Here is a 26896-nt window from a genome sequence, read left to right on the forward strand (position 1 = left end):
AACAACTATTAAACCAACCAGAAATGATTTTACTTTCATTTCTGGAAATTTGAATTGTTCAGAAGCCAAGGGTTACTGAGTGAAAGCAGTTTCACTATACATGTTCTGTTCATGAAAAATCGTAAATGATGGCAGACATAAGAGTGATTTTTGATAAGAGCAAAAATTAGGAGTTTCTCGGGTTTGATCTCGAAGATATTGAGCAAGCTGAGGAAAGATATATTCGGCAGTTGGATATTTTGCGAGATTTAGATTCGGACATAGAAGTTTCTGAGGCTGAATCATCAGAAGATGAGGATACTGACAGTGATGATGATAGAGTTCTTGCGGATAAACGTTGCACATAATTTTGTAAATAGTGTATAAATAAGTTGTGAAAGACTCGGACAAATAGGAAACAAAATACTTCACTGTGTAGATAAATTCATTTGGAATAATTGGTGAAGATTTTGTGGATTTTAATTGGATATAAGAAGAGAAATTAAGGTAAGAGTGAATACATGTGCACGATTTTTTCAGAATTTTTCAAACAGGTAAAAACTCTGGGGCACAAGCAGCTAGACACAGCTTAGTGCTTCTGGGGCATAGCAGCAGAGATACTGATAACAGTGCTGGGGCTGAATGAGTTAATCATATCCTGCCAAACTGCGAGTCTGTTAGCAGGGAACTAGACTGACTGTTGATACACCACCAAACAAGAGTCCTTTTTATCAAAAACAAGCAATATTTATTTTGTGAGACAACTGTCTACGTTGAAACTCAATTTTAGATTTGTTCAATTAGTACATTATTTGTGTCGTGATTTCATTGGAAGTAACAGTATACTTCGTATTATCCTTAAGGATATCTCTTGGTGCCAGTTCAGGAATTCTCTGAAACTCGCTTGCCCACAATGGTCTGTATCTGTGAAACCATGCTCTTTATTTTATGAAGTATTCTTTTAGCTTGGTTGCCTTGCTATCTTTGATCACAGTTATGAATGAGTTGGTTAATTTAAGGTAGTTTATGTTACATACACAATAATATTTTTGAGTGTTCGATTGATCCATGAAGTGAGTTCACCTGACATACGATCGGGACTGCTAGATTTTAAGTTTGTAGGATTTTTGTGCCTTTTAACTTTTCTTTTAATCCAAATCCTTTATTTGATTCAAAAGACATAATTAATTTGATAATACAAATGAGGCCAGCTTTTAATCTAGTGCAACACTACAACAAATACTTTTGCAAGCAATTAGGTTCTCAGAGAAATGCTTGCAGACATAACTGTTATGGTAGATTAACACATTTTACGTTTAAATACACATTGCATTTATGATGATTACACTTAAGAGGAACTAAAAGACAGAATTAAAACACAAATTTCACTTAACAAAAATTATTTTATTGGTATTTAAGTATTAATGTACTTCCTACACTAGGCATAAGTGACATTTTCCTTGATCGAAATCTCCTTGAATATTTTAAATTATGGTGTACTAAGAATGTCATCTGTAAAGAAAATGTAACCACTTATGTGACTTCTTATTAAAAGCTGATAATTTCAAAATGTTGATTAAAATTTTGAGGTCCTGTCTACCGTTTTTGACTATAAAATGAGCGTTATATCAACGTTTCAGTTACCAATTTTGATCATGATTTTTGTGAAGTTTTAAGAAATAGAGATCATTTTTTGTATTTACTGGTTTAAAAAATGGGATCCATGCCTGACCATGCATAATAAGTGAGTAATCAGGGCATGAGTTATCGAGGGAATGGTGTACTGAGATTAAAAGCAATTGAGAAATCAAGATCAAGAGAATAATACTTACTCTTCCCATTTCTCTAAGTTTGGTCAGCATAACAATAATGGTGGAGTTGTGTTCCCATAACATTCTCCAGAAGTCCTCTGTGGTGTCTGCCAAAGGACCTTGGGTTGCAACGTATGCCTTTCTGTAGCGGTAACCCTGTAGATAAACACATTTATATAAGCTAGTGCAATATAAATATCACAGCATTCATGTACTTAACATTGTGCATACCATTTACATCAGGCGTCTCAAACTCAAACCACCTTGTGAGGGCAGCATGGCCCAGGGGCTGCACCATACCTACATCTCTCATGACACTGTGTGATGCCAATCATATTGGAGGCCACAGGATACGGCTTGGCGGGCCACATGCAACCTGCAGGCTGTGTGTTTGAGACCCCTGATTTGCAGTATAGTACCAGCAAACCATATACCTGAGGTTGGCAGGGAAAAATGCAAAATTGTAATAAGTATGAAAAAAAGACTAATCTTCAAGTTATCTGCCACCCACCCCTAAATTAGTCTATAAAACTTTCATAAATTTGTGCTCACATAAATATATCCCACTTTGCTGCACCCCATTAATGAAGTGAACTATGGAAAAATACAATGAACTTTTCTGAAAATAGAATGAAAATGGTTTGTCAACATGATGCATAACACCTGATAATTAGCATAATAAGTACAAAATAATTCACTAAAATCTACAAGTGTAGCTCCTACACAAACTTCTGTCGTACAGCTGCAAGTCAGAAAGTATAGATCTTGTAAAACATTGTGAGAGCAAAAAGATTTGTCACTACGCACTTTTTCAGAAGTTGACTACAACATATAATCCATAAAAAGCTGCAAGTCAAAATGCATTCACATGATTCTGCATTTAGCTGCAGCAACATAAGGGACTCATCAAGTCACTTTCTGTGGGGACTTGGGGAATTTTGGAAACAAAATTGTAGCCCTCAGATAGTTTTAAAAAAATGTTCTTGCTCTGATTAATAGGAAAAAAAAGAACCTATTATTATCCATAATATTAGTCCAAATTTTTAAAACCTTTTTTATCTTACAGTAAAAGAAAGAAGAACACCTGCTTAAAATTAATTCCTTTAAATTCTGAAAAAAAATTGGTTGGTCCCTAAAGGGCAATAATTCAAACATTAAGGGCACATAGTAAGCTGTCAGTATGCACAGCATCAAATAACGGCCTTAACACATACAAAATTACATGGCAATCCAAACAAAACTGCTTGCATTTAAAAGATTCTGTTGATACACAGCATAAGGTCCAAAGTCAGAAAGTGCAATAACAAAAATAACAGGAGGACAGAGATTTTTCAATATGAACATTCGATCACAGGTACTTTCACCATCCATATAACCTTCCTTCTGAACATTCCGCAATGTCGTTTGAAGTTATCTGTACACTAGTGCAATATTCCACCAATCAGATTAGGCCAAACATAATAAAACTGTGACCTGCAATATGCACTCTATTTTTAGGAAGTTTGGTCCTAGAACACACACATCAATCTCACCTGCTAAGATCCAGGACAGCAGGCCGTCCTTCCATAACAGACATTTTCAAGAGGTAAATATTAATGAAAATACAGCTTTTGCACATATATAGTTTTATAAAAGTTACTTTTATCTGACTCTTATCAAAGATGTCATGTTATTAAGAAATATACATACACATAAGTTGATTTTAATTTTACTTATATAATAATTTTACAAAGTTTTCATCTTACATCAATAAAGCTTGCATTGATATAGTCAGACCCATCGACCCCTCGTATTGGCTGTAGAGCAACTCTCGTAGATTCATCTGAAAAATCAAATGTAGTAAATAAATGAGCTTTGCACACCTATTTATCTGATAATGAGTCACTGTTTTATAATAAGACCACTACCTTCTTTTTGAATAAAATTATTAGTGGTACCTGGGCAAATCATACAAGAAATGATGTACACCATTATTGTTTACACAAAGCATCTCCAATGTTTATCAGTTACTCTATACATTGGTTACCCTGTACATGAATATGAAACTTCGGCATTCATTCAAAATTTGTATGACAAATCACCCAAAGTTTTTATTATCTGAAATAATTCAAGTAGTGAATTTCTGACTTTTGAAACTTTTCTTCTTCATACTGTCTATTCTTGTTTCATTGATGCATCCACTTTTCGCATTCCAGACATATGAAAGCTAATCATATAGATTTTATCCCATCAAGTAAAATCTTAATAAACCAAAACATGGTTCAAACATTCCTATGAATTTGTTTTTCAAGAACTATTTTTTCTTGGGCTTTATCCATACATTAGACTTTATTTATCACAGCACACATGGATACACCTCTGAAAATACCTCAACAAAAACATAAGAGTACCCCTGGTGAAAAGGAATGATAATCCATTTCATAACTGTGTCCTGTATTATTATTTAGCCCACCCCATTTTATCCCAATGATTTATTATTCATTGTTTTTGAAAAATATGCAAAGAAAGAAAAACATTATGGATTTTTAAAAGTGGCCACTTTTTGTAATGTTCTGTATTCCCTAAGAGCAATTTAAGGAGTTTGGTAAACATTCAAGGAAATTTTTTTCAAGCTTGTATGAACATGTATATGCTAAATTTTGCACACTTAAGATGTTTAACTCCATAAATGGAATTTGTTGCCTGTCTTTTCCTGATGTTCTGAAAATCACTTTTTTGCATGAAATCAACTTTTCCCACTGCATGTAAGTAGTCAATTTATCTATGATTTTCTATATGTGAGCATCACATTTTTGAATACAAAGTAAAGAAAAGTTATAACCAGAGAAATAAAGGCAACTATTTTGTTTCTGAGAAAATTTAATTAAAAGCAAAGAGGTTAGAAGAACATCAAAGGACACATGATAAAAAGGTAAAAGATAAAAGGTGAAACAATCCATTGATATAACAATGCACTGATACTTTAGTTGTTATGATACACATATCAACACAAAAGATGGAGAATCAATACAAAACAATACTTACCATATACAAGTTATTTTATTCTTCAGCAGTCATGAATAATTATTATTAGTTTGCCTTAGAATTCATCTGAAACAGCATTTGCAGTCACAGGCAATAATTAGTATAAATGAAAAAGGCTACTGAGAATACTTGCTTGTCTACAAATAAACAACACAAAGTGACATAGTTTGTAATCTGCCCCCTAACCCTTCCATGTTAATTATCTTAACTGAGCAGAATGTTCAGCACACAGGATACATTCCAAACATGTTCCATGTGTATAGTGAAGTACTTTACTCATCTTTAATAACCACCTTTACATGAAGATTCTACATTGAATTGTATCTTGTCTACTTTGGTCGATTTCAAAGCTACTGGTGTGTTGCACAGTGTAATATGTTACAAGGAACTCTCGCCGGTGGTTATTGCACATTCCAGTTCAAGTTAAACATTAGCCACCAATCAGAAATTAATGTAGCTTATTCCAAGTGTGACAAACAGTAAGTATTGGTAAAGCAACAGAGAAACTTCAACGAAAGTCATTAATTGATATGTAAAGTACTTAAACAGAGTCAGGATGTGTGATTACGTGAATCATGCAAAATTTTCTTTTTCTCTGCATGAGGAAATTGCATTATTTCTTCTGTTATGGAAATAACAATCATAAAGTCTTCTAAGTTTGTGAGACGTGAAATTGTTAATAAGATGCTTTGAAAGCATTCAGGCTGTGCAAAACAAAGGGCCTGGTTGATACAGTGAGTTAAATGCAGCCACCATAATATAGTCTAAAATGTTGAATAAAACTCACTGACAACCAATAAGTAGTCTATTTGAAAGTATTGTTGATATCTTCTCATCAATGAGAATTGCATTCAAATATAAGATACCTATATGTCTATCTGTAGTCTGCATACTGGAAATACAATCAAGAATGTCAACATACATAAAAGGGCAGCACCTACCTTCTGAAGATGGAAAGACCATCAAGTTCATATGTGTATTGATATGTAAAGTATCACAGGCTGCGTATCGTGAATCGTATCGATACATGGCACAGGTGTATTGTTTCAACCCTAGTAAAAGAGGCATATACTTACATGGCAAAATGTTGACTAATCTGTTTTTGAATTTATTGACAGGAAGATTGGCACTAACAAATCTATTGGGACTGGCCTTCATGTTAGCTAATCTCTGTAAATAAAAAAGAAGAAAAATCCTGTCAAAGAATAGTGAATCTGTGCCATTTACAAATCAAATTATCTGGATTGAAAGCTACCTACAAAATAAAGAAATCAGCTCCTACATGATGCCCACTATTTGTAATGCATGTATTTTGTATACTTAGCTACTTGCTTGAACACTTATGTTACCATATATGCTCGCTTATAAGTCAAACTACAAACATGAAAGATCCTGATCTGTTGTACCTGCAGATCAGGATCTATGATATTTATTTTACTGATTACTCCTAACAAACTGCACAGACCTAGATCTGTCGGTGCTTTATGTTGTTGTTGTTGTTGTTGGGTTTAACGCCATTTTTCAGCAATTGGCTATACATGGCGGCCAGTATTAATGGTGGAGGAAGAACCCGGGAAAACCCGGGAAAGAACCACCGACCCACGAGAAGCTACTGGCAAGCTTTCTCACATACCCACATTAGCCGAATCCGAGACTCGAACCCACGCAGACAGCGGTGAGATGGCAGTGATCCGTAACGAAGAACGCTTTAGACCACTCGGCCACTCGGGGCCCTCGGTGCTTTATGTGATGGCAGATCTGGGTCTGTGACTGCAGTTGAACTCATCTAATATATATGTTATAATAAGGTGTGGATCAAGTTATGGATGAACAGAGACACACATACATTGATGCCAAATTGACTATGACATTAACCTTCATTAACTGTGAGATACTTGATAAAATGCTGCCCTTTATGAAGAGACATTTTTTATATGGAAGTGTCTGATAAAACAGGTGAAGCTATACAATTTAGTCTTAAGTTTGCAAACTCATTTAAATGCTCACATGTGCAGCAAAGGAAAGGACTACCAGTGATAATTAAAGTTTGCTAACCTGTGATGAACAACTGGAATTACAAAACAAAATAAAAGCAAGATTATATCATTATCTACAAACATAAAATGTTGCGAATAACATTTTTGGTGGAAAATTATCAGTAACCTGCCAATTTATTTTACTTTTCCTTCTGATTATTTATGATATTAAAAATAAATTACCAAAAAGATGTTTAAATTTTTTTTTCCCTGTATATGACATGTACAAGATAACAAGAGTAAACAGGTCTAACTGTCTTACCTTAAATTCCAGCTCCATGCCTGTGACAGTTTCTCCAGGTTCTGGCTGCATTAGCTTCTGAATGTGTGCAGAGAGATTTCTTGCTGGCACCTCCGTGTTTCCACATGTAACGGCCTCCAAGAGGGCATCATGGATAAATATATACTGATCCTCGGTTTGCACCATGTAGTTACGCTGGGCTCGTAAGCAGGTAACATGGCCATAGATGTCGACAGTTTTCTCATGCTTGATTCGTTCCAACATGGCATCAATCACAATAAATGCGCCAGTTCTACCTACGCCAGCACTGCAAAATAGAATGGAAAAAGTGCCAAAGGGGAGACAATCTAGGTTAGAATAAAGCATAACAATATAAATACATATATTATAGAGTTACCTCTACATAGTAAATTTTGAGTTACAGACAGGTAAGTACCTAATAGAGATAATTTTCACTGTAACCGAGTTGCAGGGATCTGAAAAAATGAGGCTCTTTGAGTCAAATAATTGCTTAATTCAAGTGACCATTACAAAAGGTTTAATTTATCAATTAACAGAATTGTTATTTTACAAAGAATTTTATATAAACCTCAAGTTTAACTTCTAGTGCCATAAAATAAAATATTCTTTACATTCCTAATGCCTCTATATCACTGACAGGCTATAATTAACTTTTTAGTAAGCTTAATACACAAACCAAATTAGAATTTTTCTAAAATTCCACTCAGTGACATTTTGATGGCCTTTCTGGAGTCTATGAACACACATCCTAGCTTTAATTTTTCAGAATCTATGCAGCCTGTGCAGAATGGATAACATGTCCATGAAAAGAAAACTTTCACAGTCATTTTCTTCCTCAGGGTCTATATACATGCACATCTGTACAGTCAGTAATAATTAAGGCCCAATGACAATGAACACTCCTTCAATGCAGATATTAGACTACCTTCAACATTTTGACCAATACATAGACCATAAATATTAGTTTAACTTCTGCATTATCCTCATCTTTCTTTCCTCTTCATTTCTGCCACAATTTTTAACAGTCTCTTTAAATGGTTTCTAATTTTGATTATCCATTGAGAAAGTATGTTTAATGTGTCAGTCCATCATAGTGCTGAAACACTTTTTCTCCTAGCCTGTCTCCACATTTAAAACATCTGTTTAAAACAGCATCCTATAAAATCATAATTTTACAGATAGCAGAGCTTCAGTAACAAGTCATAAAAATTAGCACACATGCTCTGAAATGATTGGCTTCTATGTTATCCAAGGAATGCCTAAAACAATATATTTTGATCTGAATGTTGGTTATAATGAATGATACAGTGTTCATGCACTGATACAAGAGACCAAATAGGAACATGAAATATCCTTTTATTTGTACATAATAACCAATCAACATTTGTACATTGCATCAGTATATGAGAAATTTGTTGTAAATATGACCTATGTGATGCAGGTTTTATAAGTTACATTACCTGCAGTGGACCACGACAGGACCAGCATCCGGGGGGTTACTGGCCTTAACTCTCCTCATGAACATCAGCAAGGGGGTGGGATGGTCAGGAACGCCATGATCAGGCCAGGCTGTGAACTGGAATTGACGGACTTCACGCTTCTCTGGCACTCCATACTGAAAAGAAATATCATAATTTACTTACAAAAATGTTTACCAAAAACTTAACATGTCATGTTGATGATATGCTTGTTAAGTCCATGTACTATTTTTAATTAGAATTCCATGTATTGATGTCTCTGGAAATAGTATAGGCCATATATATATATAATTGTGATAAATTAACAACACAAACGCCGAAAATTCTGTGCAACTAGTTTCGCATTTAATGTATGCTTCTTCAGGCACGAAATGCACTATATAAAATTGTATAATTTACATTGATATATTGTATATCCTTTATAACAATATAATTATATGTATGACTGTTTGTCTCTAGTTAATTGTATTATATATATATATATATATATATATATATATATATATATATATATATATATATATATATATATATATATATATATAAGATCCTGGAATCTTAATGGCTCTTGCTTGATACTTTTGCCCCCAAATTATGTGGCAAGCCTATATTTGTGAAATGCATTATAAAAACATTCAAAAGAAATATCAGTTGTAAAGAAGGACAAAACATTGATATATCTAATTATTAAATATACCAGAAAATGTGTCATGTTCAGTTCTGAATCTGCTTCTGCTTCCATGTTAGTATGACCCTTTCATGATTAACTACTACTTCTCAAACTAATTATCTATGAAACTTTTCTTGTAGAAAATAATGCTACAGAATTTCAACCAACAACAGTATATTAGTTGTTCTAATATTTTCCAAAAATAAATTAATAACTGATGACAAGCTGACTTGTTACCTCGAAAATATAAGTACCACCTAATTAACATGCACTTGCAGTAAAGTTGGATGGTGATCAGGTACACCCAAAAAGTCTTGGAACATAGTAATAAAAGTTAGCTGTTGTAGCCATTATCTACTGTCCTTAATTTGGTAAAGACATGCATAATTTGCTCTAAATATGTCATGTGCTGACACACTTCAACACAAACCACAAGGAACATGGGACTGATCTAATGTCTGTTAGTACTGATCATCTTGCAATTGCTCACTTAAAGAGTTTTTGTTAAGTCCAAGAGATAAGTTTTCACACCTTTTCTCTTGTCATTAGTGGCCAAAGAGTGCTTAAACAATCAGGAAAACCTAATGGCCAAAAAAGCTTAGCCAGTAACACCTCTATAGATTGCCTTACAATGAAACTGTAAATCAGATCTCACCACCTTTTTGAATTAAGCTTAATTGGCAACATCTTTACTCACTACCTGATACAGAAACAATCCATGAACTAGACACAGTGAACTTTGACTTTTACGTCACTAAGGTGTTTATTTCACAGTTAAGTTAAATGGTCAAACAATTCAAAGACAAGTGATATAATAATATCTGAGAACTCCTATGACCAATGTCCAGTGGCTCATATGTGCTGGTCAAAACATGTTCGGCAAATACAGGGGTTTTAGGATCTATTATTACATGGATATAAAGACACTATTTGGTTAGTACATTTCTGCTGCATGCAGATGGCCTTCACTGTCTATGTAGTAAGTTTGTTCACCTCCACCAATAATGTATGTCAGTAAATTTAGAAGTTTGTACAGTCATTACATTTGGTAGATCCTGATGGAGCAAGTTCTATGACTCCTGTACATACTCTCTGTATATGGAAAGTCCTAATAGTGTATGTAGCAAGTTCTGTGACTCCTTTAACTTTAAAGTAACTGAAGCATAAAGACTGCCAGACTACAGTACAGTCATTACATTTGGAAGATCCTGATGGAGAAGTCCTTTCATTTTAATGTAATTGAAGCATAAAGACTGCCAGACTAAAGTACAGTCATTACATTTGGAAGATCCTGATGGAGAAGTCCTTTAATTTTAATGTAACTGAAGCATAAAGACTGCCAGACTACAGTACATACTCTCTGTATATAGAAAGTCCTAATAGTGTATGTAGCAAATTCTATGACTCCTTTAACTTTAATGTAAGTGAAGACTGCCAGACTACAGTACATACTCTCTGTATATGGAAAGTCCTAATAGTGTATGTAGCAAGTTCTGTAATCTCCACCAGCAATATGTGCATCAATCCATAGGTCTCTGCACCACGACTTGGCCAGTACTGGTCACACTTGATCTGCAAAAAAAGGAAACATTTTTGCCATACATTAGGGAGTGAGGTCTATATGGGAACCTAAAAGTGCTGGTTGTCTGTAAACATAGATAGAAACCAGTTCACCTGTTCCAATTAGACTTTTGCCTTTATTTTTGGCAAGGCCATCAAGATAAGGGAATATCAGCTAGTGTTGTTTCTTAGGCTAGAAGAACTATAGTACACCACTCTCTCATTTTAGTGCACGCAGATAACACACAGGTGTGGATTCCATTTCTGATAAAAATACCCCAAATACAAAGCTGCAAAAATATTGCCTGCTTCTGGTAAAAATACTGATTTTCAGGAATAACTATTTACAACATCTACAACCATCAATAAAGTAGGACAACAACTTAATTATTTAATGTCAAAGATGCATATGTTGCACTCTTGCAACTTCTGAATAGGCATCCTGTTTCATTTGAGTGCCCATTCAGAAGGTTCAAGAGTGCAACAAACTAACAATCAGACACAGGCTGTTTATAGGAGCCTCTTCCACACCTTGTTTTTTCAATCATTATTTGATTCTGATGTACCATCTTTTATTAATGATATGAATTCTGTGTGATTTGCTTACTGAACTGTTTTCATTCTAGCACATGAGTAATCCTTTGTGATTTTACTGTCTGGAAAACGTATGTGAAATATATTCCCATGGTTCAATGCTAAAAGATATTTAGTAAAAATGAATTTCCGATCAAATTACATCAAGGTTCTCTCTGGTATTTATAAACATTGTATGTTCAGGCTCTGATCTTGATGATGGAGCAGCCAGCTGATGTTTATTAGCTTTTTCAAGCTGTTGTATGTCATGGATACCTCCATGCCCAACAGTGAAATCACAGTTAAACAATTTGCAAAACACAAACTTTTCTCCTTTACTAGAGGGTTTCATAAATCTAAACAAGACAGCACAATTTTGTCCTTCCAGTTCTGTTTTCTTTTTTTTGCTGAAAAAATTCTGAATCTTCTGCTTTCCTTTCAACATGACTAGAAGATGAATTTTACAAAGATGAGATATACTGATCATGTCAACTGCTTTGTGCAATCCAATATGGTGGTTAAAAACTGGCATGGTTGCCTCGATTTCAAATGAACCAATCATATTCTAGAACTCTATACCTCAATTTACATGCAATAAATTTACTCTCAGAATGGAACTGGGTGCCTGTTCTAAACAGAAAATTGCGAGGAAATCTTTAATTTAAGTTTTTTTTATCAAAAACATCTGATTTCAAACAAGAAAAATGTACACCCATTCAGGTCCAAAATATGGGACACATGCGAGAAAAACAAGACACTTGGCAGCTATGCGAATATAGGCCTCTATTTGCGGAGCATGAATAAAACTATCAAAATGGGCAAAATAAACCTTAATATATTGCTTATTTTATCTTTGAAAACAGTGGATAGTGACCGCAAAATTTTAATCAATATCATGAAATTTCCAATATTTAATAAGAATTTGTATGTTGTTGAATTCTTTTTCTAAAACTTTCTCAAGTACTGTAACAAGAATACAAGACAAAATAATAATTACTAGTAATTAAAATGTTGGCAAATGCCTACTGGTGACAACACTCTAAGAAATAAATACTAATTAAGTATTGTCAAATGAAACTCATGTTTCTGTTTCATCTTTTAATTTGATTACAGTATAATCATTATGTGATATGCCCTCTTGTACTCATGAAAATTGTTAAATGACCATCAGTGCAATGCTCATGTTTGTTTCAGGAGCTTCCTAAAATTTTTAACAAAAATTTATGACACAAAAATTTAAACTTTTTCATGTTACTTCTTTAACTACCAGTTGTGTCCCGTGTTATTTGATTCACCCAATTTTGCCTATTTTATTTAAATTTACATAATATGAGTTGAAATGAATCACTTATTAATTGATCAGCAAACACTATGCAGACGTTGAAGATCAAAGATAAAACTGAAGTAGTTTCCCAACACAAGCTCATTCCTACCCTGTTGCGTTCTTCCAGTCTGGTCATCATAACAATGGTGGCACATCTCTGTTCCCAGATCATACGCCAGAAATCTCCAAATGTCTCAGGGAGGGCACCCTGTCAACACAAATACAGGCAATTTACATCAATACTATGAAATACTATTTATTCACTCAACTAACTGACATTTACTAAATTACTTTTTCTGTAGAAATTTAATCCAATGCTGTTGACTGCACATGGTTTGAATACCATTGTTTCTTGGTTTCTCTTTTGTTTTAATCTTCATCTATATTTGATGGCAAATCAAGATCCTTTGTATAAACTTGAAAGCCCTTCATATCAGGATGCTTTCAAATTTGGTCAAATTCTAACCAGCAGTTTCTAAGAAGAATTTTCTTTTAATTTTAGTAATGGTGATCTGAACACATACAATATTAATCAAGAACTATTAATAAAAACTAGAATATATGCACAGTGATTGTAGTTATTTTTCTTCTGAAACTGGACCTTGGAAACTCATCTTTTTTGCACAAACCTGTTATATGAGACCACCTGTCCTGAGAGACCATTTTTTGTTGGCAGAAGGAACAGTCTCTCACAACTAATTTTACTGTATACAGGTAATACCCATTATATCTAAATGCTTGGGGTCCAAAGAATTACATCACAATATGAGCGGGATCGTGTTAAAAAAAATTCTGAAAAGCTTCCCCATTGAAAATGTGCATTAAGATTTCAATGTCATCAGTTTTAAGCAACTACTTCATCATATTCATTTGTTTTGTTTGCCAGGTTTCATTAGACATCAAATATACAACATACCAATATGGCGGAAATGATGCACGATGAAGTTAAGGCAACATTATATACAGTGCAGGGATTACAAATCTGCTTGGGATACAAATAATCAGCTTTTCCAAGAGCATGCATTTAGGGATGTTAAAAACAGAGGTCACCTTAAATAAAAAAATTGGAAGCCATGCTGCCATCGCATTGTAAGTGGAATCCCATTATAACAAATCGTGTTATAATGGATTTTACCTGTATCTACACAATACACACAGCATTAGGGTCTCAAAGAAAATTAATTCTACAAATTATAAGGGTTAAAATCTTTAATAATTATTTATTATAACAACAAAAAGGAATTGCTAATAATTAAAGTATTACCTGTGTAGCTATGTAAGCATTCTGTTTACGGTATCCATCCATGTAATTTGCATTGATATAGTCACTGCCTGGAATTCCTTCAACTGGCTGTAGGATGACCCTGGAGTGATCATATGCGATTACATTAGCATACCGATTTTTGGGCTTATTGTATTCCAAGTTGGAGTTATCCCAGGTGAACTGCTGACCAGGTTCAATGGATTCATATTCCTGTGAAAATTTGAGGTTGTCTGATGTTTTGAGGTTCTCTATGTGCTCTGCAAGCATGTGGATAGGAATGGGTGGATGACTTATCATTGCTGAAATGAGAGGATGATACATGTAATGCAAGTACCATAATAAATTAAATATTTGTGTGTGTGTGATTTGGATTTTTAATGTAGCTTTTGCAATTTTCAGGTCATATTGCTACGATGTCTGTAGTGTGACAGTTTACAGCGATGTCTAGCAATGGACAGCATGGTAAAGACATGTAGCATGATGTCCCACTCAGCCACATTATCCTGATGCCTGGCTGACCAGTCCTAACACTAACTTTTAATGCTGAGTACCAAGCAAGGCAACTGCTAGTACCATTTTTTAAAGTCACTGATATGACTTGGCCGGGGCTTGAACCCGTAACCTATAGCTTCTGAGGCAGATGCTCTAACCATTCAGACCACTGGAGTGGTCCAATCAAATCTTTAACATGATATATCTCATTTTTCTTAAGACAAAATACTGTATATGCAGAAATAACAAATACTTATTTATCTAATTTGCATGTGTTTATGTTATGCTGGGCATTACAACTGGACATGGAATTCATTTTCCACCAGCCATCTGATTAGGAAACCCCAACAATACAAGCCTTATCATTCTGTCCAATAGGCTTATAGCTGTTTGCTCTGCAATCCATATTTCACATGCCTAATGAGTCATGCGAGTGGCTGATGGGACAAGTCAGCAAGAGAAAACATCAGTTATTTATAGACTCGGTACACACATAGAAAAAAAGACAACAAGTTTTGATTCACTCGACTCTCCTGACCTTTGTTTCTCATGAATAAATGTGGCAAATATTTATTGCACATTTTTGTAAACTCAACAAAATACTTACTGAAGCTCTCATATTCCTTATTACAGTTTTTTCAAAGCTCTGCATCCTCAAACAGAAATGCAATCTACACATCAACAAATCAATCTCTATCATGCAAGAAGTAACATTATGTCACTGAAATGTACTTAAGACTGTGGCAGATCAGTAACACTCTTCAATTCTGAGTATTACAACTGTATTACAAATGTAGTCAGCATTTCTTAAAATTGTGCTCAAATAGTTTGATGAAAAGTGAGCATTTCTCATACAAGTAGAAGTGGGTGTTTATGACAGGGGGAGGGTGTAAATAGTGACTAAATGCCCTGAAAATGGGCACATTTCATCTTGATTTGGGGTTTTGAACCTGGCAAAATGTGTTTATCTACCTTAGACTTTATTCTTCCAAATACCAATAATTTTAAGAGAAACTCAAGGAATGTATTTGTATAGTATATTTAAGTTTGAAAAGTGTTCGAGAGAGAGAGAGAGAGACAGAGAGGGGAAAATAATGTACATCTTTGTTTTCCATAACAGTCTTTAAGTTTCTTACACCCACCATAACAAAACATGTGCTGTCACACTATGTGATGAACCAAGGCATTCAGTATGTGTTTACCCCAACTTACTTTCTAATCTAAATCTAGGAGATAATGTGAACTCATTTTCAAACAGCAGTCACAGAGATCTACTGGCATAGAACATACTACCTGGTCAGGGTTTATGCTTCTCATTCTGTGTACAATTTATAGCAAACAGCAGTGACCTTAATCTACAAAAGCATTCTGTACTGGCAGATTAGGGTCTATGCTTTCTGCAGTTGAAGTATTATCTTTGCAAATATGGTACATGCCTGGTGTTTGATAATGTTGTCTCCTCATCTCAACTGGGTCACTAGGATGGGGAGGTAAGTTGTCTACAATTAGTTTGCTTGTAGGTTCTGGAGCTTTCTTCATTCTAGGTCCCTTCCTTCTGGAAATACGTAAGAAAATTTATGAAACATTTCAGATTCTTCTTTAACAAATACGTACCATCAAACCTACCATGGCAGTTACCTCACTTTAGCAACAAACTCATTAATCAACAACATGGGTCATATTTCCTGTAAAGTGGCTGTTCAAGAGAGATTAAGTACGTATGCGATATGTACTTAATCTCTCTTTCACAGCCACTATACTTAACCTGCCGAAATTGATTCACTACATCGCCAGATGCTACAGATATGGTATGTGTAAAGAATTGTTCTACCATAAGAAAAGAATTAGGCAAATTTATATTGCTTTCCTTCAACTTCAATAATTTACACGACTCTGATGATAATCATACCGTTTGATGTTGCAATATAAAAAACAGATGAAAAACGTTTACACATTTCTATTCAATGACTATAAACATTTTATGGATGATTGATTTTTCTTATTCTTTTTACTGAACTATAAAATACAGATCAAAGATTAAAGGATTCAGAGCAAGTGAAGCATAAACATACCTCATGTATACAATGAAGATGGCACATCCCACCCCAATTACGATAAGACCTCCGCTGGCACAAACTATAATGATAATCATCAAGTTCTTGTCACCATCTGTGACGGGTACTGGATCTTGAATAGTGCCTTCTGGTGGTGAACCATTTGGCGGGTGTGATGGAATTGGGTCAATCCTGCCTCGAGGCTGGAACAAGTCGGAGTAATCGCTAGACTTGTATAAGGACTGAAGAAGAAAAAACAGCACAAAATTGTATTAATGTGTATTTTGATTGCCAATACCCAAGACCCATTTTAATTCAACAGAAAATGTACATACAAACGCTGGTGATTTTACCTTGAAATATGTGTACAGTAAAATCTGTCATGAGCGACCTCTGCTACGAGCGACCACCTGTCATTTCCAACCACAATCGTAATTCACGGATCGATTTTACTATATAAATGCTCTGTTATGAACGACCACCTGCTGAACGCGACCAGCGACCGTGATTTCTTGGCAAAATATGCATTTTGACACTGCTATGAACGACCGCATTGCCAAAAAAAAACAAACAGATTGACACCACTGACCTTAACTATATCCTTTGTAAACACTAGAGCTTGGGATAAATGTATGCAAACAAAGTGCAAATTAAATAACACTATAGTTGAACAACCATATATCGAGATAAACACCTCTAACCATCGTTTAATCCTTTGTAACAAAGATTGCATAAATAGTAAAGATTGCTCTAATAAAGTATTTAAAAAGAATTTGTCTTGCTACAGTACCAGTTTTGTGAAATTTACAACTCCAGCGTATGGTGTCATTTGTAAACTGCAATAAACCAGACTAAAGTACATGTCACTAACCGCCATTGTAGTGCCGAAGTCATGTGAATAGCCAGTAAGAGTAACATCAAAGGTAGTAATGATGGATATACGCAGTCAATTTAGAGGTTTGTATTTTTTCTTTATCTTTATGAAATATGAAAACTCACAAAACGCCGGTAGTCCTTATGTCCCAGTGAGAAATCGTTTGAAAGGGCTTCAGTGTACGTTTGAGTTCATAGTTTGTCTTTCCAGTTAATCCATAATGCCTTGAGGGTGAATGAGCTCATTGTCTTTAATACTAGTAAGTGAGAATCATTTCCGGATTTTTTTAAAATTATTTTGACTTCTTTTGTTAGTGTTTCACCAAGCCACCATCTGTTTACCTGGGTGCAGATGGTCACAACCTTTGTTTATTAAGCTATAACGCTGTTGATTTAAACTTCGTCTCAGAATAAATGTATTGTTTCTTGATGAGTTAATTATGTCTTTTGGTTTCATTCATTGGTACATAATATATATTTATTCCACATTTCCCCAAAACCTGATTAAAATTGATAGTCTTTATAACGTCAACACTAATAACAATGGCAGACCCTCCACTGAAAAAAAGAAAAATTTTAACACTGGAAGTAAGGATTAATGTCATTGAAAGAAATGAAAAAGGGGAGACCGCTTGCAAAATAGCAGTCAGCTTAAGCGTCTGTAAAATGCAAGTTCAAAAAGTAATCAAAGACAAGAAGTCCATTACAAACGAATGGCAGAAAGGTGCACAAGCACAGAGGAAATATGCCACGGCACGACAGACAGTTTACGGAGATCTGAACGAGCGAGTATAGGAGTGGTTCTGTGTTGCAAGGAGTAAAAACATACCAGTAAGTGGAAAGTTGATTCAGGAAAAGGCAATAATTGAGATACATGTTCAGACCAAACAGCTGAGTAAAACATGTCAACAAAGATTTATAATGGATTTCTTAAAAAACAAGTGAATAAGTGTATAGAATAAGATATATACATCATATCTAACTGTTCATTTTTTGAACATATTAATGTGATGTTTAAATATAAATTTTATTCTCGTTGTTTGATAGATGTATATCTTTATTATATAAAGATATTTTGAGAGGAATGCATGCAATATTTAACAAGATTTATGAATAAAGGATATGATACATGTACAGTGAGTATGGGTATTATTTATTTTTCAACAATGCTAACTACTGACCCTGAAAACCAGTCCATTTTCACACACCTCTTATGAGAGACCACCTGTCTTGAGAGACCGCTTTTGGTTGGCAGAAGGGGCGGTCTCTCATAACAGGTTTTACTGTATGTATGTATATAAACAATGATGATTTTATTTTGAAATGTAAATACATTAAAATGCATATAATGTTTATAGACTCACATCTGCCATCAGATGATAAAGTCTTTGATGTTCATTCTTATCTATGATTTAATCCTTTACTGCACATTGGTTTTGAAGCTGAGATGCCCAATTTACACAGAATATATCCTGCAAATCTGTAATTTGGCATTCATTATGAGTGTCCTTGTACAATAACTTTCTTTATAGTAAGCAATTTTTTATTAACATTGCATGGGTATTGGGGTATATCCTATATTCAGTATGCCAAGAGAGGACATAGTTTGTTGCCATAGCAACAAAATCATGTATAAAATTTGAAACAAATATGACAAAATTACACATGGTGATTACAGTTCTAATGAATGTTTCAATGACTTTTCATGGAGTATTGTAACTTCCTTCATAAGTTACTTTATCATTTTATAAAAAGGCACAACGGAAAAAAGAACAACACATTGTTGCACCACCACAGCAAACTGATGTGATTCCATCTGGAAAATATTGGTCAAGAGTGTCTTTTGACTTGTGCAATTTTATCCCAGTCTGTTTCTCTATTATTTTTGGAAAATATGTAAATAACAAGTATGCTGAATTTAAAAAGGGACATATTTTATTCCGTTTGTATTTGCTGGATTCCTTCAGATAAATTCACGAAGAAAAAAAATTAAAGGATAAAACCAAGTTTTTTATTTATTTATGGAGTTTTCAAGGAACCTTTTCAAAATTCAAGTATTTTTCACTGTGTTGTACAAATCATGTTTCTAAATATTATTTTAATCTGAACCTTCTTCTTTCTCATGAAATCTTCATCCTCTGAATTAAATATTTTAATCTGAATCCTATTCAGTCATCCTCTGATTTTTCACAATTTATAAAGGAAAAAACCTAGATTTTCTTATTTTTCACCTAGTATTGTCAATGTGTTTTGTTTAAGAGTGAAGTTCACAGTACATCAGCTATATATACAGTGCGACCCTGCCATAACGCGCCCTGTGATAAAGAGAATTTGGATATAACGTGAATGTTGCATGGCTGGCAAAAATTTGTATATTCATTTGCACATAAAAAAATATTTTTGTTCAATGTACATGAAATAGTGTATAAAAAATATTTTGGGGAAGAAGAGATTGAATATGAATTCAAATATAACTTGATTGTGGCATGGTTCCTGTAATTTTAAATACATGTACGTGTATTTTTCTCATACTGTGAAAAATATTTTTTGTTCAAAGTACATGAAATAAAAATCGCTTATGAATTCGAATATAATACGATCGTGGCTTGGTGGTTCCTGAAATTTTAAATATTTATACATGTATTTTTCTTGTATCGGGAAAAAATAAATTTTTTTAAAGTACGAGAAATAGTGTGTAAAACGTTGATTATCATTTTGGGGAAGAGTTCGTGTATGAATTTTAACATAGTACGATCATGGTGTAGCTTCTGAAATTTAAGAATTTCGATAGGTTCTTTAAGTGTTATGTCAAAAGAAACATTATCGGAAATGTTACTTATTAATGATCTATGAGTAAAGTCAGTAAGTCGTCTTTGTGATTGTCTTGAATTAATTCTGTATACAATCGTTGCTCAAACAATAATCAACATGTGTTTCTTCTTTAACTGCATACACAACCAAGCAGCAGACAATGCGGTGGTTGATAAAAGATTCTCACAATTTAATAAACATCAAAAAACGAAAGCTGTCAACATGTTTGCTGGTTTTGGTGGTGTTATTTGACACAATCAGTTGACCAGTAAATAATGTCCGCTATATTAACTGGAAATTGAAAGGGCATGAAATTGTACATGCGTTCAGCTTAAATTTTTTTATACAAGTGACTTGTGACCAGTGCAGGCCTATTGCACTTAGTTCTCAGGTTTTACATGTGTATGGTGTTTACTTATGAACTCATTATTAATTTCCTATTTTTTATAAAAATATTTTACCGTTATGGAAAAGCAAGTTCACAAACGCAAGTCATTCTCTGCACTTTGCACAATGATTAGTATCGTAGTTTTCACATGTTTCTTTTGATATTCACAAAATCTGAAGTTAAAGTTGTATGTTGATTGTTAATTATTCTTGCTATAGTCATTAAACAAATAGGCGTACAAGCATTACTTGCAATTTTTAAATGGAATTACATGCATTATGGATGAACTGCATGCCACGAGGGCATGACAGTAAATGGTGTTGATACCCTATTCATGTATGTGCCAATGAGTTGTTCTCTGGAAAAAGTAAAATACTCTAAAACCCCGCATTAACTCGATAACTGGGGTCCAAAAAATTTGATCGCGTTATAGCGGGGTTCCACTCTGTGTGTGTGTATATATATATATATATATATATATATATATATATATATATATATATATATATATATATATATATATATATGGGGGGGGGTGTTTGTGTGTGTGATATTAAACAAAGATTTAAAAGTCTGAAACATTCTTCATGGATAAACCCTCTCTTATATCGTAATAACCATGAACTACAAACAACTGTAAGTCTGGCAGAATTTCAGTGTCATGTGACTAAAGGATTTTCCTTGTTTCTAACAACAGATATTAAAGAAACTTCATTGGTATATTTATCATAATGCTGGACCTCAGAACTGAAATGTCCATATTTCTTAATTTTTACAACTCAGTGGTTCTTGGTCATCTATCTCTGCAATCTGAAATCACAGAAATTAACTTAAGCTGTGAGGATATATCACTATGGTATTTTAGTTCATTTCCTTCTTCCAAAGTTTAATGTTTGTTCTTATCGGCCTCTGTTTTTGTTCTCAATAGTGGAAATGGTTCAAAGGATGGCATGTCCTTGTCTATATTATAAAAAAATCTTTCAACTGAAATACTGACATTTTCAGCTGACTTGATAATGCTATTGCCAGATACTTACCACATGTATACCAATAGTGGAACTTTTTCATATTAATTAATGGAAATGGTTCAAATAATGGCATGCTCTTGTCTATATTAAAAATAATCTTTTGAATTATATTTTGATATTTTCAATTGCCTTCATAATGTGACAGCTGGATACTGACCACATGTTTACCAACAGCAGACATCCTGTTACATTGACTGGACAAGTGGACACTGAAGTGTATGTCTGTCTTATTCAAGCGAAGAAACTAAAGATTACCTTGTTATATATTTCCAGTTTGAATCTGTCAGTCATATAAATGACATACGAAAAACATTACTGGGTAGTACTGGGTATCTTAATTGACATTGTTGTGAAGAGCTACAAAAGGTGTGATTGTGCAATAAAGAGTTAAGAAAACAATGTAAATCTTGACCAAAAGTGAATATGTGTCCATGTTTTTACTCTATAATTACCTTCTCCTATGAGAACTTTTGTCATATGGTGTTGATAGGTGTGTACCAAGCCAAGTCAAAGATGAGGGTACCGTACCGTACCAGACTATACAGTAGGACAAATATTCCCAAGACAGAAGCCAATAATAGATAGAGTATTTCATATGATGTAATTTGACACTAGACATTCTAACAGTGCCTGCTGGAACAGATATAATGACCACATCCAAATATGTCCCAGTGTCATGAGGAACTTTTCCTAAACTAAATCCCTGCATTTAACCAACTGGAACTTGCAAATTTAATGTAAGAAGTTGGGTGCAAGGTACATACTGGTAACAATGTTACTAATGTGTAAATGAATACAATATATAATACATAACAGATACATAAATCAACACAATATTATTTCTTACATGTTAGCTTACTGGGGTGTACAGAATGTTATGACCATCTTTAACTCCAAACATCACGAGACAGTCACAACATTCCATTCACCCTGAGAATTAACATTAGATCAAAATTTATTACCTCATCCATCTTATGAAAATATAAGAATCTTTTATCTGCCATTGCTGGCTATGCAGACAGTTCTTTACAAATCCATATGAATTGAGCGGTTAACTCCCTTGAGTACAAAACAAGTCCCTTGAAGGGATTGATACTCTACTGGAGGAAAAGAATTTTCAGGAATTCAAGATAAGACCATTTCTTCCTTTTAACTACCGAGTGTTGAAACCATCTTTAATATTATTCAGTGATAACAAGGTTTTCAAATTAGCTGGCACAGCGGATGTCAACTTGGCACCATATTCATTTGAAACTATCAAGGAATCATAGGAACTGTTCTAGTAGAAATCTCATGGCAATATTAATTTTATTCAGGGGATGTAGCAATAAGATTTTCAAGATAGCCAAGAAATTACTTTTCATTGAATTTGTGTTCATCGACAGTAAATGTTTCAGTCAAAGTGACCTTGCCTAATTTTAATGTGCTTAAGAAATTGAATAAAGCTTTATGTACGTGATGTCTTCAGGCTAATTTCTAAGTTCATGATTTCTGGCAAATTTAATTCTTATAAGCAAAACTGTAAATTGTTCATAAGTAAACAGTTATACAGATCTATAATGTACAGTACCCAATATCTATATGACCTTGAAAAATTTAATGCAAAATCTTCACAAAAAAACTTACCATAAGCTACAAAGGCTAAAATAAAGTGGCACCTCCATTTTGATATGTGCTAAATGCAGATGAAAACAATAACATAGCATCCAACAATGAAGAAAGCAACGATCTAATGCTTACTACTTTGACTGTATATGCCCTAAGAAACACTCTGTAGCTCCTATCAGGATCAAGGGGCCTGTTGTAGTAACCACCAACTTGACCTCCTGTTCCCAGTGTGAACTCTGATGGGAAACCCTTGGGTGTAAACTTGGCAGCAATGTACGGCTGCATGGCAGGGAAAGTTATTGGGGTCTGCTCTTTAGTCAGCTGAAATTATAAAAGTAATTAGAGTTTTAAAGCCTTGCAAGACCCTGACTAAAGATGGGTTATGTACACTAAAACCTGTATGACAGATTCCTTTATAATGGATTCATCCCCAGATGATAAGTTCCCTAACTGTAAACCTCTCAATATAACATGATATAATGCAGGTATAGACATGAATCTCAAGGTCAATTAAATACAATCTTACTTGATTTTAGCTCTCAGCTGTTAAGAATCAAATATTAATACTCCATTTTTGTCATTTTGGTACAAAAAACCCATTTTAAAACTGCATTCATTTTAACACAATGAGTATAAGAATGGCTTCACTTTAAATAGAGAAAACTTGTACTGCTTCCATGAATCCCGCTGTACTTAAGGACCACCAATGTATAAAGATATTATACAATATTATACTAATGTTACATCTCCTAATATTTCTATTATGAATCCTACTGTACTGGGGGCTTTGTGTTTATCTTTTTTTATGGGGTTTAATGCCATGTTTTAACATATGATAGACTATATGTGGCAGACAGTATATTTGGTGGAGGAAGAACCCTGGTATAACTCAGGAAGAACCACTGACCCTTAGGAAGCTACTGTCAAGCTATATAATAACACCCTCATTGGTAAAGCTAAGACCTGAACCCATGAGGATAGAGGCAAATTGCGAGTGATTTGTAAAGCAATGCACCTTAGATCACTTGGCCAAATAGGGACCCCTGTACTGTTCTATGTTGATTATATGGATGTTGCTTGTCTTGACATTTCTATCAAGAATCCAGCTGTACTGAGGGATGTATGTTGATTACACGACATTTCTATCATACAGATCAACTGAGTGTACCAGACATACATAATTTATTAGTGTTAGGTATCAGATGAAATTTAAATAATCACTGATTGGTTCTTCATAACCAAGCAACCACTGATTTTAACTGGTTGAACATATTTTCTGTATTTTTTATGGACAATGTTATTTTTAATAACAGATAAGTTGTTTGCATCCTGTAAAGTTGAAAAGTTGAATAGTTACGGTTTTCAGACACATTTTTCATCTTGGTGGCAACATGTAGGTGCTTAGGTTTTACTAAAAAGTGGAAAGCTATAATACTTGGAAGCTGTTGTTCACAGATCTTACTTTTCCTGTAAGATTTCATCACAAAAAAGGAACCATTAAAATCAAGATAACTGTAAATGGTACATTATACACATGCTTTGTGATAAACTGTATTATCATACTTCTTTTACATGTATGTACAACCCTCCTTTAATGGTCAGATATTTAATCTTTCATGTAAACCCACCTTGTGATAAATTATATTATCATACTTCTTTTTTTTTACATGTATGTTAAACCCTCCTTTATGGGTCAGATATTTAATCTTTCATATAAAACCCTCATGATAAATTATATTATCATACTTCTTTTTTTACATGCATGTTAAACTCTCCTTTATGTGTCATATATTTAATTTTTTATGCAGAGATGTCCACTGCCAACCAGGGAAATTAGTGATAAAAGGGCGAGACAAAAAAAATTAATTTTACTGAAAAAAGTTGTGACACTTAATGCAGCAAAATAAAAATTCCATGTGGAAGCTGGAAGAATGATAAAATTATTTAAAAACATTACAAAACATGTCTATGTACAGTTATATAACACTATATACAGCACACAGCTCTGTGCATTCTTTGACTAGTCCTATAAACTGCTACTGGCTCTTTTCAGCCTAGCCAAAAGAACTTTTTCCAAAATCATTTCCACACTGCAAAGGTTGGATCCCCATTTATCACACTGCATGGCTCCATTCTCAGTTCTGTAAATTTTTTTGATGGATTTTTGTATCTTTAAAACATGAAGGACATGTTTTTTTTCTTCTTTAAAATGCTGAATTTAATTAAATTTGATTCCATATAACCTTCAGAATGGGCTTAAAATCACTGTCCAATATTTTAAAGTCAAGGCATACATTAAAGGTTTATAGAAACACTGTTGATCATAGTTCACAAGTAAACACAAATGTTGCAGCAAAACTATTTTGAAAAACCCCACCAAACAACACAGAACATCATGAAGAAAACACAATCAAGTGAATGAAGCATTCTGAATAATGGCATGAAACCGATCATATGATATGATATGAATTACAAGTAAAGAATGGGATGGAACGAAACAAACTGTTCTGATTATATGGCACGTTACATGTTGGAAACTGGTCCTAAAAACAATCTAGTTGTATGCCGGAGACTGATATGTTACAACTTACCTGAAAAGACTTTATCAAAAATACTCACATATGGCTACAACTTCCACCAAATTTTTCTTTGGTTTATTTTTGTAAGAAAAATTGTCATTTTTGTATACGGCACTGTGATTTGTTAAATGGCTTGGCAACTCGGGACATTCACGCCAAATACAAGATGATGGGCATCTCTATTAATGCAAAACCCTCCTTTATTGGTCAGATATTTGATCTTTTATGTAAAACCCTCCTTTATTGGTCAGATTATTTATTTAACAGCTAGTTTATCTGTATATAAATGTATATAAAAATGGGAATAATATGTGCCCTGGAAAATAAAGATCAACATGGATCGCGAGTTTATCATCATCAGGTAGTCATTATAACTTTACACTAGTTTTCATGTTCATGAAATTTTGTATCTGAATTAAACTGTAATCATTTAGTCCAGGTGTTCCTTATCATGCATGCACGTATCCATATGTATAATTCAAATTCTCAGCACTACAGACAGAAAGGGTATTAAAACAAGGAAAGAAGCAGGTAATGTGCTTTTCCACGGCATATGATGGAAGTGGGGTGTGTGTATATTGGTTTTGGTAGATATTTTGTTGTGAGTTTAAATTCTTGGTCTAGCCCAACCATACAAGTTGGAACCCAATGAATTTAAAGTATTTCAAAGTAATTACAACTGCAAAGTATACAATACCAGGAACCATAACCATACATTCTCTACACAATCAGCTTACCTCCTCCTGTGTGAAGTCTTTGGGAGGTTTTGTAGTGTTCTCCCTATGGACTACAATGACTTCATAGTGGCTCAGGGGACCGAACATTTCATTTGCTGCAGACAGTCGCAGTGTGATTTTTCCTCCTGTTATTTTCTGAATTTTTGGGGCTTCCACTTTTTGAGGGGCTGAAAGAATAGAAACTTTGCTCATGATCTTTTGTTATGGTAACAAAGCTGATGCTTGATACACCAATACACAAAGTAATGGATCATTCAAATGTGTATGCGTCATTTTGGATTTTTAACATAGCTTTAACAAGGATCATTCAATTGCAAATAAATATATAAATAAAAAAGTAACATA

General features: G+C 33.9%; 1 protein-coding gene across 11 annotated transcripts in view; it reads right to left on the reverse strand.

The window, feature by feature from the left end:
- The window catches only part of LOC149807303 (receptor-type tyrosine-protein phosphatase delta-like), a 434670-nt gene that overhangs the window by 17198 nt on the left and 390576 nt on the right, over positions 1-26896 (reverse strand). For all 11 annotated transcript variants that reach the window (XM_089965081.1, XM_089965090.1, XM_089965151.1 and 8 more), the window contains 12 exons: positions 26552-26718; positions 23368-23556; positions 16546-16769; positions 15910-16028; positions 13982-14280; positions 12827-12925; positions 10713-10832; positions 8573-8727; positions 7113-7398; positions 5891-5984; positions 3536-3612; positions 1812-1946 (listed from right to left, as the gene is read on the reverse strand). In XM_089965081.1, coding sequence (XP_089821207.1) covers positions 1812-1946; positions 3536-3612; positions 5891-5984; positions 7113-7398; positions 8573-8727; positions 10713-10832; positions 12827-12925; positions 13982-14280; positions 15910-16028; positions 16546-16769; positions 23368-23556; positions 26552-26718 — 1964 coding nt within the window. The remainder of the gene's footprint in view (positions 1-1811; positions 1947-3535; positions 3613-5890; positions 5985-7112; positions 7399-8572; positions 8728-10712; positions 10833-12826; positions 12926-13981; positions 14281-15909; positions 16029-16545; positions 16770-23367; positions 23557-26551; positions 26719-26896) is intronic.

The sequence above is a fragment of the Sinohyriopsis cumingii genome, chromosome 1, assembly GCF_028554795.1.
Source record: "Sinohyriopsis cumingii isolate HCF-2022 chromosome 1, ASM2855479v2, whole genome shotgun sequence".
In the NCBI taxonomy this organism is placed as follows: Eukaryota; Metazoa; Mollusca; class Bivalvia; order Unionida; family Unionidae; genus Sinohyriopsis; species Sinohyriopsis cumingii.